General features: G+C 44.8%; 1 protein-coding gene across 5 annotated transcripts in view; it reads left to right on the top strand.

The window, feature by feature from the left end:
* Window positions 1–14459, top strand: part of STX8 (syntaxin 8) — a 104576-nt gene that overhangs the window by 13405 nt on the left and 76712 nt on the right. For all 5 annotated transcript variants that reach the window (XM_061366877.1, XM_061366876.1, XM_061366875.1 and 2 more), the window contains exons 5-6: window positions 1946–2070; window positions 3646–3738. In XM_061366877.1, the coding sequence (XP_061222861.1) occupies window positions 1946–2070; window positions 3646–3738 (218 nt within the window). The remainder of the gene's footprint in view (window positions 1–1945; window positions 2071–3645; window positions 3739–14459) is intronic.

Here is a 14459-nt window from a genome sequence, read left to right as displayed (position 1 = left end):
GAATTGTTTTTCAGCAGTGTTGATCCCCTCATGGCCAGGAGATGTCTCTAGTTCACCGTAATTCCTCAAAGAACTCCTAGACCCAAGTTCTGGATGTTGCTGTAAGCCTGCAGTCATCCCTCTGGATATCCGCAGGGTGCATCAGCTCTTCCACTGACACTTGTGCGGTGTTAACTTCTTCTGATACAGGGTTTGGGCCACAGAGTGATTCTGAGCATATGTGCATGTGCTGTGTGGTGTTTCTATCTCGTGGAGGAGGGACCTGGACTCAGTGTAAAGAAAACAAAATGGAATAAACCCCTTCTCCCCAAAACCCCAAGAAATCACACTACCCGCGCCCCCCCACCCCCCCAACCCACCAGAAAACCAGCAACCAAACCAAAATTACAAAAAAAACCCCCAAAAAAAAGTCATAATTAAAACATTTGGAGAATTTTGAGAGATCCTAAAAATGCTCCTTGCCTGGTTTGTGGAAGTGCTTTGGGAAAGAACAGGGCAAAGGTAAAATGAGACTAGAATACAGGGCTTAAGAAAAGCCAAGCAGAAAGACAAACCTTTTCCTTGTGTCCTGCTGTTGAGGAACTGATTGTACAGTGACTCCTACCCCACATCTGAGTTGCAGGTTCGGGTTCAGTTGCCTCAGAATCCGTCATCTGATGTTCTTCATGTAGGAGAATCCAATGAAAAGCTGAAAGGCAGAAACCAGAAATCTGGTATTGAGAAAAACATTTAAGTGTCATTTCATTTTGCTACTTGAATTTATGTGCCCTGGACGTGAAAAACTTGTTTTCTGCTATAGCCAGGGAAGTGTCTGTAACACGAACAACACAAGTCATGACTCTTAAACCCCATAGCTTGATTATTCTCTCATTTAAGACTAAGTGCCTGACTACTCATTTAAGAGTGAGTGCCTGCTTGTGTTTCTGCCAGGCTGGAAGTGCAGGAGAGTAGCTGTGTGATGTCCATCTGCAGATTTGGAGTTGCGGAAATGTTCCTTTCTTAGGTTTGGTCAGGATTGCAATAAATGTGTAGTTTCGCCTGATTTGCATCTGTATTAAAATATTGAGCCTTTTGCAGCTGAAAACTTTCAGGCTGTACCTCAGTGTTTTGGCAAGTCTGTGCTTTCACATAATCCCAGACTGGTTTGGGTTGGAAGGGACTTTAAAGCTCACTCAGTTCCAACCCCTGCCACAGGCAGGGACCCCTTCCACTGGAGCAGTTTGCTCCAAGCCCCTGTGTCCAACCTGGCCTTGAGCACTGCCAGGGATGGGGCAGCCACAGCTTCTCTGGGCACCCTGTGCCAGCGCCTCAGCACCCTCACAGGGAAGAGCTTCTGCCTAAGAGCTCAGCTCAGTCTCCCCTCTGGCAGGTTCAAGCCATTCCCCTTGGCCTGTCCCTCCATCCCTTGTCCCAAGCCCCTCTCCAAGTTTCCTGTAGCCCTTTTAGGCACTGGAGTTACTCAATGGTCTCCCCTTAAGGACTCTTCTCCAGGCTCTTTCCATAGCAGAGGTGTTCCTATGAAGAGATGTTTTTTACTTATGTTTTTACCTATGTTTTTATCACAGCACATAACCTCAATAATATGTGTATTCTCAGGAACCCTAATGCTTTTTAGCAGTTTTGAATGCTGTCTGTTCTATGTGCAAACAATATTTATTATGGGTATATTAAACAATGTATAGTGTACATTTCACCATGTAGCTGAATTTTTCACTGCAAAATTAATTCTCTTCCTGCTTTACCTTTCCTAAGGCAGCGTTACGGAGTCTGCAGGGCGCATTGGTCTTGGAGATTGTCGGATTCTTTTGGTCTCATTATTTCTATGATTGCAGAGAATCACGTGGAGTGCAACAAATACCTCTGCTTGCGCCTCTGTCAGCAAGTCTTACAGCACAGATTATGTGATGAGTTTGTGTTGAAAATTGTTTACTGATGTTATTTTCAGATCGAGCCTAATGACGGGAGGGATCAAACGAGGTGTCACTAACCCATGGCTCTTGGAAGAACCTGAGGAAACCAGAGGGCTTGGCTGTGACGATCTTAGGCAGCAGCAGCGAAGGATCATAGAAGGTACAAGAGTCTTTCTGGTTTTTATAAGCATCACTACCTCTCTGAGAGGAGCCCTTCTTAGAAAGTCAATACAATAACCTGTGCTGAAATTTTATTATCTACAGATGTCAAACATCATCGTTCCAGGTGGTTATTTTCTTTAATTGCAGGAGCAGAATTGCACTTGAAATAATAGGCAGAAGTTCTGTGAGGGTGCTGAGGCGCTGGCACAGGGTGCCCAGAGAAGCTGTGGCTGCCCCATCCCTGGCAGTGTTCAAGGCCAGGTTGGACACAGGGGCTTGGAGCAAGCTGCTCCAGTGGAAGGTGCCCCTGCCCGTGGCAGGGGGTTGGAGCTGGAGGAGCTTAAGGTCTCTTCCAACCCAAATCAGTCTGGGGTTCTATGGATATTCTTAACTGAAAGCATCTTTGTAAATCAAGTTTTGAAAGATCTTACGGGCATCCCTGATTTTGACCGTGTTCATGGGTTTGCTTTTCAGTGGGGGTCTCATTAACTGCCCTGAGTGTGGTGGCGTTACTGCTGGGCTTCAGGCTAGGAGATGTTAAGTCTCTTGTTGAATTGGAGAAAGGTAGGCATTAACTAATTTAAAAAGGGCTGTTAGGTTTTGGCCCTTAGCATCTGTAAGGAATGTGTAACTTTGGAAGTGCTGGAAAACCTCAGCTCAAGGACGTGAGGTGGTTAATGAGGTAATTTCTATGGAGTCAAATTCTTGGAAGTGATCAAATGAAATCAGTCTCCAGATAAGGCCCACTTCTGTCTGCACATTTATAGCTACAGTTCAGGATGACAGCATGGTCCGGGAGAATCATCAGGCTTCGGTTTTTTACTACCCCATGGGTACTCCATTGTAGAGAAGGGTGCTGTGGCCACCCTGCACAGTTTTTGACTCCCAGCCTGCAGTCTTGCTCTGTGCAGCATTTCTGCTCTGCAGTTTGTCAAGAGCAGTCCAGCCTCCAGCAGCTCTTCCTGTCCTGCTTCTTGACAGCTTAGTGCAAAACCTGCAGCTCTCCTTGCCCTAAGGGCTGTGTGGAACCTCCCATCTGGGACAGCAGAGGTGCTGAGGTTCTTTATAAAAGGGTGGCTGCAGAGCTGGTGGGACCACATGGAACTTCAGCTGCCCCTGTGCCCCTTGTGTCTCAGGCTGTCTTCCATGCACTCTGTATCCTCTTGCAGCCTTAAGAATCTATTTGAATTCTTTGGTGTTTGCATCACCTGTTTGTCTTTTATTCTTGTTAAAAGTTTCCTGGAAAATGGAAAAAAGCTAATCAGGGATCTCTATGCGTGTGCCAGAAAATCTCCTCATTTAGGATTGAGTAACAGCTGAATGTTGAATTCTGGATTTTTTTTTTGGTGGGGGGACCCTCAGCTAAATGTCCCAGCCAGAGCAGATGAATTAATTACCCATCATTCACATTGAGTGCTGTTGCTATAAGGATTCATTTTCATGTTGTGTTGATGTATTTTTCTTAATCCATTTTAACTCTTTAAGCACAAACTAGATCTTTCCCTTCATTTTTACGGTACGTAGCCTAGCATATCAGTAGTGTTTTTCATGTCATTTTCTTTTTGTGGTGCAGAGCAAGATGCTGGACTCGATGCCCTTTCTTCAATCATATCTCGGCAAAAGCAAATGGGGCAGGAAATTGGGAATGAGCTGGATGAGCAGAATGGTAAGAACAAGATTCAGAGACTCATTTTCATGTTGATGTTGTGATTCATACAACTGCACTGCTTTTTGCCCACAAAATAACAGGACAGTATAATCAGCCACTACAGATTCTACGCGTTCATGACCTGGTGGGTTTATTGTGTTTCACCACATACCCTGTTGTGCATGTGCAGTGGCTAATACTTGGAATATTTTTATCAAGCCTGCCTTTGAAAGAGAAGATTGGTGATTATTTATACAAAATACAAAACTTCTGTCCTCAATTTTTTGCAATTTTCAGTTTTAAGACAGTTTTGATGTTTTTTTTGTGTGTTGCTGGGTTTCACTTGATGTTTCTTACTCCATGTCTTTTCTTATTAACTACATGGAAAAGTCTTGAGCTAGTGATTGAGGAAGTGTTGTATTGTTTGCTGCAAAGGATCTGGATTTGAAGGGATTCATGGCATTGAATGTAGGATCAAATTAAATGCAATATTGAACTAGAAGAGTACCTGTTCTCTTTAAAATGAGCCAGTATCCAAATGGTGGAGTTGCTCTCCTGTTCACTTTGTTTAGTTACCCACTTAATTGTTCGCATGACATAAACTGGCCCTAGGAGAGCAGATCCTCCTGTCTTCTGACTCTTCATTCCCTACAATATGGTAATAGTTCAATTAGAGGCTTGGAGTCTTGCCAGCTTTCTCCCTTGCACAAGGGCTTGAGCCATATGGTTTATCCTTGGGTTGTGTTGTACTTAACCACTGAGAAGGTAAATGTCCTTTTACTTGGTAATAAATGATATGCTTAAATCGGCTTCTTCCTGGACCTGTATTTTTCCCCCTTGTATTTCTCTGCATGCTCAGAATGAGGGGGTTCCCATATTAACAACCATGTAATGTGATGTACTACTTGGGAGCTCCATTCCAGCTAAGAGTAAAGTAAGAAGACAGCTTTCTTATGTTTGCCTTGCATACATGGCTAAGTCCAGGAGGGATATGAAATGTCTAGAATATGTCTTTGTTTATTAGTCTTAAGATGGTTAAGAAATGGTTTGTGCAGCTGGGAGAAACTGCTTAGTGGTGTTGTCATATTTTAATCCTCTGCCTTGTGTGAAGAATGACATTTTCAATTAGAAATCTTTTTTTCAAAAGCCTTCTAATAATTGTTGATTAAAAAGTTTTATTAATCGCTTTTTTTTTGCTCTAAATAGAAAGCAGATGAGGAGCATGAGCATGCTCACTCATTCTCTATGAAACCTTGGTTTCTCATCAGGAAAATACATGCTCTGTGTCCCATTTCCCTCTGTTGGGAGTAGGGGAAGGTTCTCCAAATCCTTCTGGTTTTGGGACCCTGAAGGTAATGTGTGTTGTACCACTGCCTTTCTGCCTGACTGTGCCAGCCTTATCTAGCACCGAAGCCTTGAGACAGCTGTGAAGTTAGGAACGCTTTAACCCTCCTTTTTACGCATAACGCAAAGAATGCCAGTTCAGTTTTGCTCACAGATAGTTACAAAGCCCAGAGCAAAATTGTTCCTGTTTTCAGGTGAGCTCTTTTTTGAGCTACAGGCAGCTCTTTCTTTTCTCAAAAGGTGGAAACCTTTCCTGTGGAAACCTGCTCCGTACGGAGTGATGGGGATTTATCCTGATCCTTCTAGGTAAGGGACTAGATCGCTCATCACCACTGAGCAAGTGAAACTCCCATGTTTTCTCTGTCTTTAGGCAATCCCTTTTTTTTTGTATGTGTGGATACAAGGGGATATGGTTGGGTGTTCTGTTGCCGCTGGCAAGATGGAAAAGCTGAAATGCCAGCAATATTTTTCCAGGGGCTACTTTTCCTTTGCACATCTTTTATGTCCTGCGCTTAACTATCTGCAGTGGCTTCTCAGGCACTCTGCCAATCTTGTGTCACTGTTGATGAGGATAACTGCCCTGTAATTTCACCTTTCTTGGAATCTCTTTCCTTCCTAGTGCTGAGTGATAAAATGGCATAGTCTGTGCTGGGGGGCAGGAGGGGAAGTTCATCTTCATGAGCTGCTCCATCAATAGTTATTTTTATTTGAGTCAAATTTTCCATCAAATTCCCCATTTCACCAGGGCACTTGACTTCCACTTCCCTGACCTGCTTTGGACGTTCTCACCTTCTGCAACTAATTAGGTGCCTTCAGCCTGTTCTGGGATTAAGATAAAGTATGGCTTAATTCAGAAGTAGCTGATAACGTCTGATAGCTGATGAACCAGGCTTTAGGGAGCTGGGTAACTGTACTGATTTTCCAGACAGGTTGTTACTCAGGCCTGCTTTTTCCCCTCCCCAACCAGCTCAGACTCCCTGCTCAGTTGAGATCTTTGCTCCCTGATGTGGCCCGAGGCATTTTCCCCTGAGTGCCAGTTGGTGTAGCTGTGTATTCACAGATGAACATCTATTGGAGGCATCCCGATTAATTATGCAAAGTTTACTTCCAGAGCAGAGTTGGTACATGTAAATTCTTTTGTGTTTGTTAAATGACTGAAAAATGATTCAACTCTGCTTTTAGAAGCGCGATTACTTGGTGGTATCTATTTTTACTTCCCTGGTGGGCTCACAGGCAGTGGCAAGGAGCAGTGCTGGAGGTTTGTAGGAGGGCATCCTGCCAGCAGGGCCGGCCGCAGCGGTCGCTGTGCTCCCCAGAGGGGCTGGTTCCTCTCCTGGGGCAGGCTGAGTGACGCCAGCCTCACTGAGCTCCTTGCAGTGCTTTGTGAGGGCACAGAGATGCTGCGAGGGCTGGAGCAGCTCTGTTCTAGAGCCAGGCTGAGAGAGCTGGGCTGGGGCAGCCTGGAGAAGAGAAGGCTCCTGAAGGGGAGACCTTAGAACAGCTCCAGTGCCTAAAGGGGCTGCAGGAAACCTGGAGAGGGGCTTGGGACAAGGGATGGAGGGACAGGCCAAGGGGAATGGCTTGAACCTGCCCGAGGGGAGACTGAGCTGAGCTCTTAGGCAGAAGCTCTTCCCTGTGAGGGTGCTGAGGCGCTGGCACAGGGTGCCCAGAGAAGCTGTGGCTGCCCCATCCCTGGCAGTGCTCAAGGCCAGGTTGGACACAGGGGCTTGGAGCAAGCTGCTCCAGTGGAAGGGGTCCCTGCCCATGGCAGGGTCTGGAGCTGGATGCGCTTTAAGGTCCCTTCCAACCCAAACCAGTCTGGGATTCTATGATTCTGTGATTCTGGCTGATCTCTTTGAGCTCCCTCTGCATCCACAGACACCAGCAAGGACCGCCCAGGGGTGATACCTTCAGCTTGGCCTGGAAAAGTCTGTTTTTCCCCAGTGATTCTAATGCAAGCCTGGGTGCAGTGGAGGTGGCTGCTTTGCAGACGCCCACCCTGAGCAGACGTGTCCCATCTTTTGATTTCTTTGCAGTGTGTCCGAGGTGTAACTGAAGTCTCATGTCACTCTCTGCTCAGGTTTTTAGTGTAGCTCCATCCTTGAGATCTTATGGCTTTGCTGATGGGTCTTCTCAAACCTCCTGAGCACTGATGAGCAAAGTAGAAGCAGGCTACCGGGAGATAGCAATTTTTTTCCAGCCTCAGTAGTGTGCTAGCAGTGGGGAGAGATGGGGGATTAACAAAAGAATTTTCCCATCATTAGTTCCAAATTCAGCCCCAGAAAGCTTTCTGTAAACCTTTCATCTGTTACATAAAAAAAGTGCAAGCGGCCTCTGGGCCTGTGGATGAGGCAATCAGATCCAGTGCAATAGTTTTGGAAGAATGCTTTCAGAAATTCTGGGTGCTGTTTGTTTTACCCTCATAGAGATGTTGTTTTCTCATTGTGACATGCCTGCATGAGAACACGGCACTCGGCGACGCGTGGTCAGTGTTGGTAGCTTGCAAAATGTGTTGTGTTTGGCATTGTTACCATCCTGCTCTCTGCTGGGTGCACACCATTGAGGATGGGTTCTTTGGCTTCTGGCTCCTTTCAGATTTATGCCAGAGCATAAATATGTTCAGAAAGAGATAAGCTGCAAAACCAGAGCACTGTTAACATCCTTTTACTGGTCAAGAGAATTCTGTACACAGCCAGAGGGAATATCCCAGATGTTCTTAACCCAAACGGATCATTTTAAGTAAACAGTCTCTCAGAACGATGCTCTAATGACATGGTTATGTAACAGCTTTAATTTCTTGTCAAAATCAAATTTCCAAAACCAACCAAAAATTGAAACTTTTTTTTTTTTTTAAATAGCTCTGCAAACAAAGGTTTCTGGGTCACCCCTGCTCATGGTGGGTGGCACATAAGCCTCAAGGTGGACTCAGCCCAGCTTCCCATTTGGTGCCAGCTCAGTAGTCAAATCCAGAGATTTGCATGGTATTGGACGTTGTCAGCCTAACATGCTTCCATCAAAACAGTTGAGAGGCTGAGAGAGCTGGGCTGGGTCAGACTGGAGAAGAGAAGGCTCCTGAAGGGAAGACCTTAGAGCAGCTCCAGTGCCTAAAGGGGCTGCAGGAAACCTGGAGAGGGGCTTGGGACAAGGGATGGAGGGACAGGCCAAGGGGAATGGCTTGAACCTGCCCGAGGGGAGACTGAGCTGAGCTCTTAGGCAGAAGCTCTTCCCTGTGAGGGTGCTGAGGCGCTGGCACAGGGTGCCCAGAGAAGCTGTGGCTGCCCCATCCCTGGCAGTGCTCAAGGCCAGGTTGGACACAGGGGCTTGGAGCAAGCTGCTCCAGTGGAAGGGGTCCCTGCCCGTGGCAGGGGTTGAAGCTTGAGGAGCTTTAAGGTCCCTTCCAACCCAAACTGTTCTGTGAAAATGCAATTTATAGAGACTCTACTTGCGGCTGGAGCCCTGTTCTAGCTGTTGTTCTACACACACAGAATTATTCTTGTAAAGTCAAAGGGAGTGAGTTAAAGTATTCTTGGTGATGCAGAGTCTTGTTGAAAACAGTGTCAGCTGTGCTGCTATTCACCTCCTAGGGCAGCGTGCCCCCACGATTTGAGCGCCCAGTTGGTGTGTGTATGTACAGTAAAATGCTTCCCCTGAAGACTCTGTTATTGTGATTGCTGCATTGCATAATCAAAAAATTAACCCTGAAGTCGTTTTGCATTTCTGTTTATTAGGAACATTTTTGCTCTGATACAAACTAATTAGCATTGCAGATGAAATATGTTTGACTTACGAGGCTGGAACCAATGGGGCTGTGGGTGCATCACGTCATTGTTAGGATTAGTTTGTAAATAAGAAATGATTAAAGATGAAATTTGAAAAAATGGTCCTCATCTTGTCTAAACAATGTGTGTTTTCATCAGAGAGAGTTACAATCCTGCACGCCCTGACCCCGTCTGCGATGGTGCGAGTCCTCTGTCGCTGGGGTTTGAAGGTGTTCCGCATTCCACGGGACAGGCTGAGCACCACCAGCAGGTTCAGGTTCTCTAAAACCTCTACAGAAAAGCACATGTTTTTAATATTCAGATATAAAATAACCATCTGCAGCCTGACTGACCTCAGACTATGCAGATAGATTTTTGCTTCCTGATCTTACTGTATGGAATAGAAACAGCTCCAGTTTTATTGGGGAAATGTTCAGTCTTTATTGCGTGCTGTTTAGTTGGATTTAACCCTTCTTAAGGGAAAAACTAACACCTATGTCAAAACATTGCTTTTTGTCATGAGCAATCTAAATAGCGGAATATTTAGTCTGAATATGAACGCTCAGAAGCTGGGGAATGCCAAATTTGAGGTTAGATGACACTTCTTGCCTGTATTTCTAGGCTTAAAACAACTGCACGCTGTTTTCTGGAGGTCCTGCCTCCTTTTGTGCGCAGGAGTTTATCTTTTCCAGAGTTGAATTAAGCACACATGGTGACAAAAACTACTGGTAAGGTCTCTGCCTTGTTGCTTTAGGAGTGAGACAATGTTAGTGAATAAGCTCCTGGGCAGGAGCTCCTTGTGAGGGTGGTTAACTCATCTTACCCAGGCTTTTTCAGAAGTGATTCCCTTCTGCATGCCTGGCTTGGCATCGTAGGGTCTGTCTTGAGCATTGGCATTTAACAGATGTTGTTGTGGGCTGTGCTCTGGGTATAGTGAATCATGGAGTAGTTTGGGTTGGAAGGGACCTGTAAGCATCATCTAGTCCATCCCCTGTGAAGTACCGAAGAATATAGAATCATAGAATCATTTAGGTTGTATGAGACCTCAAACAACATTGAGTCCAACTGTAAACCTAAGGGTGCCAAGTACGCCACTAAACCATGTGCCTGAAATACATGAAAATATATTTGGAAGGATAGAAAAGGTTTGCTTTATATGTGGCTTTTTAAAAAGAGGTTCAAACCCTCTTTTCCTGAACATCCAAAATAAACCTTAACTACTAATTTCCGTATTTTTCCTTCCGAGTTGGGGATGATAGTGTTTCATTTCCCAAGGAAGCTGTCAAAATCACAGTACACTTGTACGTACTGTCAGGAGGGCCATTGTTGGGAAGGTCAGGGAGGAAGCCTTTAAGTCTTCAGAGAAGAGTTGGAGTTGTCTGCAGTCCATTAGGAATGCAGCCTTGTGTTGGGTGATGAGATTAAAACAAAATACTCAGTTTCTGTCAAGGAAGTAAGCCCTGCCTCTGCTGCCTCCTGAAGGAGCTGTGTAATGAAAACCAAGGTTACACTGAACTTGCATTGGGTTGGAAATACCTACACAAACCAGTACTATTTATAGCATTTCCTAACCTTTTAAGTGTATGACTTTGCTTCAGTGTTATTTATCTGTAAAATTTCCTGGTGTTCTTTAAAAGAAAATAGAAGACTCAGAGAAGCTCTAGTGTGGCTCTAACTCCAGGCCTGGGTCAGCAGCCAGATGAGAACACCTACACAGGGAACTCTGCAGTGCAGGCTGACAGGGTAATTTTACCGGTGTTGGATGATGGGGAGCAGTGTGAGAGAGGTGTGAGATGTGTTGCCTGTGGGCTTTATGGCTGGTTGGTAACAGCAGAGGTAAGGAGGAGTAAGCATCTTTGTGCTCCCTTCCAGGCTCTGGTGGGATGGGTTTCTAGCAGTTGAACTTTGGTACAGCGAAACAAAGTACTTGTAAGTATTGAGGAGATGACAGGTCTGCAGTGGCTCTCACACAGCTCTTTGGTAAGAGTCAGTTGTGTCAAATGAGTTTGGACTTACTCTGTGGAAGAGCCTTATGAGCAGGGGATAAGAATCAGGTGTCATTTTGACTTAAGAGTACCTTTGATGCTGTCTCATGAGACTTTCTTATAAGTAGCTTATGGAAGCATGCGTTCAAAGGAATAATCTTTAGTAGATGTGTCACTGATTGGATAATTATACTTGGAAAGAACAGAAGTATGTCTTGAGTGGGGCTGCATGAGTCTGTCTGGTTCCGTTCAGCATTACTGTAAGGATATGGATGATGAAGCACACAGTGTAATATGAAGGTGAGAAAGTCTGCAGCTGCATTGGGAGTAATGCTAGAACTCCTCCAAATGATCTTAAGGAGCTAGAGTTCAATTCAGTCAGGCTGCCTGTGAAGGATGGCTCTTCTGTAAGGTTTAATCGAATTAAAGATGAATAGAGTGTATAGGGTCACCTCTTAAAGGTGAACAGATAGTATAATATCATGGAAAAAAACCCTGTACAAGCTAGTGTTGGTTGGAGATTATGGGATCCTTCATTATGCTTGACACCGAGGAGGAGACAGCATGCAGGTTCAGCCAGAACTCCTCAAGGTAACGTGGACCTTGGCAGAAACCCCTGAGCATAGGCAAAAGCCTGATTTAAAGCATTGAGGTGTAACCCACCAGGAAAGATGAACTGCTTGGGTAGCTGAGTTAGAAGAAGAGAAGGCAGAGATGGGAACACAAGGGTCTTAAACAATGAAGCAACCTGGTTCCAAAGGGGAGGGAGAAAGGTTTTGGTAATAGGATTGAGTCAGGGTCAAAAGGAGCAGGAAAATCCTCCCAACAGCAGTGAAGTGGCCTGTGCTGGGAGGTTGGGAAGTCCCTGCTGTGGGATGTCTTTAACAACTTGCAGTACTCCTGAGGGTTTGAGGTGAGTTGGAGCAGGAGATGGACGAGATAACTTCTGGTATTCTGTTGTGACCTCTAGCTCTTTCTTTCCTATCTCTTCCACAACTTGTCTTACTTCAGACTTCTAGTTATGCTGCTTTTATTGAGTTCAAATTTAATCTCCTCTTCTAAATGACTAATCCTCACTTTTGAAACTGCCCATCAGTATTCCAGCATTCTTGCTCAACTAGTTCCTCTTCTATGTCCTTTTCTATGTCCCTCTAACTTCTGTATTAATGTGAAAGCATTGGGGTACTGTAGCTCCTGAGGCCACAGAAGCATCTTAACATGGGAAAAACAGTGTTGTTCTAAAATGACTGAACTAATTTGGCTATAACTTTAGTCTTTATTTATTGTTTTTTAGTTCATATGTAAGCAGGCATCTGAGTTGGGAATCTTGAGCCCGAGTCGTTAAATTTTTTCAGCGTTTTAAGCAAAAGAGGGCCTTCTTATGGGAAGTAAAAAATGGCCTCAATAGCAGGGCTCCTGTGTACTTGCACCCAACTGCGATGGGGCTGTCTGGCCTCTTGGCATGGTTTGCCTTTTTCCTTGAAGAGTTCAAGCCATATAATAACTGTTCAACATTTGTCTTCTCAATTATGTGGATTTTTCCAAAGTTTGTCAATCCCTACCTCACCCGTGCCGTGCAGGGGAGCAGGAAGCTGTCTTCCTTGTCTGTCTTCACAGGGATCACAAATGCTGGAGAAATTACCATGAAGGAAAAAGGAGTTTGTAACTTTAAGTTTTTCAGGACTTTTTTTCATAAGAATGATGATTTTACACATCTTTTTTGTTAAGTCTCATCTTTAGTTTTCCAGCAGGGCCTACAGAGAGCTGCAGTGTAAGAGTTTCCCATCTGCTTCTTCAGGTATTTGATTTAAACTGTTTAAAAAGAAAAAAAACTGAGCAATAATTGTAGGTATTTCAACACTGATGATTTTTTTTTTTTTTAATTTAGCTTTTCCCCTTGTTCAAAAAAACTCTCAATTTGAGATCATGGAGAGGGGATTTACTTTCCTAGCCTGCTTTCCTACTTCCTTAGGGTCGTTGGCTGTCATGCATCGTAAAGAAACAGAAAGGCATAAAAATCCAGCCTGTTCTCCTTTACAGCCCCTTTCTGGGAGATAATGTACCTGTCTGTGAGCAGCTGGAATTAAATATCCTGACCTTACAGTCGCTGCTTGCAGAGAAGGAAGGGGGAAATGATTTGTCCTGTGCAAAGCAGCCATTGCTGGAAGAGCTGAGATTAATTCTTCCCTGTGAGGGTGCTGAGGCGCTGGCACAGGGTGCTCAGAGAAGCTGTGGCTGCCCCATCCCTGGCAGTGCTCAAGGCCAGGTTGGACACAGGGGCTTGGAGCAAGCTGCTCCAGTGGAAGGGGTCCCTGCCCGTGGCAGGGGTTGGAGCTGGAGGAGATTTAAGGTCCCTTCCAACACAAACCGTCTGGGATTCTAGGACTCTGTTATATTCTACAATATCTGCCTCATTCTCCTTAAGTACTGTCCCTCTGGGTTTTGTCTGAATCAGGGAAGGTTTTAATTGCGTGTTGGAATTGGGGTCCCAAATGCTTTCTTTCCTGCTCCCCTGAGCTGGTGTTCAGTGTGAACAGGACACTGCTGCTTCAGCGTTTTCAGCTGCTGACATACCACTGTCTCTGGGCAATAGTTTATTCCCAAATCCTGAAGCACCACTTAGGCTAAAAATAATGTTTTATTTTTAAATATTTGCTATTTGTGGCAATGCAGTGCAGCTTGAGAGTTTACACTTTACTTCAAATGACTCTAACTTTTGCGCTTCCTGTGCCCCTTCCCCTTTTTATAGGATTTTTTGAGGATTTATGGGTGGAAAAAAGTAGATGACTGCTGTGTCCTGTATCACTTGGTAACTCGCTTGCTTAGGCATTATTGGAAAGAAGGTGCTATTCAGGCTTGAAAGACAGTCATGCTTGGTAGGAACCATATGCTCTTGCGTCATGGTGATTTTGGTGAGTGGGTTGTTGGATGCTTAATAGACTTTTAATAGATTTCCCAGAAAACTTGTAGGGTCAAAACCTGACCGGTTACAACACAGGAGAGAATAAGAAAAGCATGTTTCTGGGCACGTTGTTATTGTGAGGTATTGCTGGAATCTGAAGAGTGCTTTGAACTGGGTTTACTCACCACCAGGTTGGTCAGTGCTCTCTAGCAGATTCTCCTGGTTTTCCCATTACTGCCAAATGTGTTCCCAGCTCATCTTTGCTCCTCTCTTTGCATGGAGAAACTGTCCTCTTTCTCCTGTCCTCCTAGACATCAAGGAGAATATATCCCTTCACCAATTCTTGTGTCGTTGAGTCGTCTGGTGATGATGGCTTCTTGAGCCCAAACTCACCAGTGTTGACCAGTTCAACATTAAACTGGTGTTAAACACAACTCCAGGTATCAAGCAGCATTGTTCGCTCCCCGAGAAGCTGGGCTTGGGGTTAAACAATACAAACAGTCCATAGGTGCAGCACTGAGGGTGGATTTGTCGTGGAATTTTGAAGTGTTAGGGTTGGTTTTAAAGAATTTAAGCACCAGAGTTTTGCCTGTAGGGTCTGTGGGAACTGTTTTTCATGGAGGGATTTTAGTCTCTTTGTGTTAGACTTCTTCTTTAATGCCAGGTAGATATAGTGTGAAAAGGGGTTTAGATGGAGGTATGGTGCTGGGGTGAGGTGGCAGAGCAGGATATACTGTTAATTATCAGAGC

The sequence above is a fragment of the Neopsephotus bourkii genome, unplaced genomic scaffold, assembly GCF_033783945.1.
Source record: "Neopsephotus bourkii isolate Nb327-2 ecotype Australia unplaced genomic scaffold, CSIRO-AGI_Nbou_v1 NB_1363, whole genome shotgun sequence".
Lineage (NCBI taxonomy): Eukaryota > Metazoa > Chordata > Aves > Psittaciformes > Psittacidae > Neopsephotus > Neopsephotus bourkii.
This window is presented reverse-complemented; position numbering and strand designations above follow the sequence as displayed.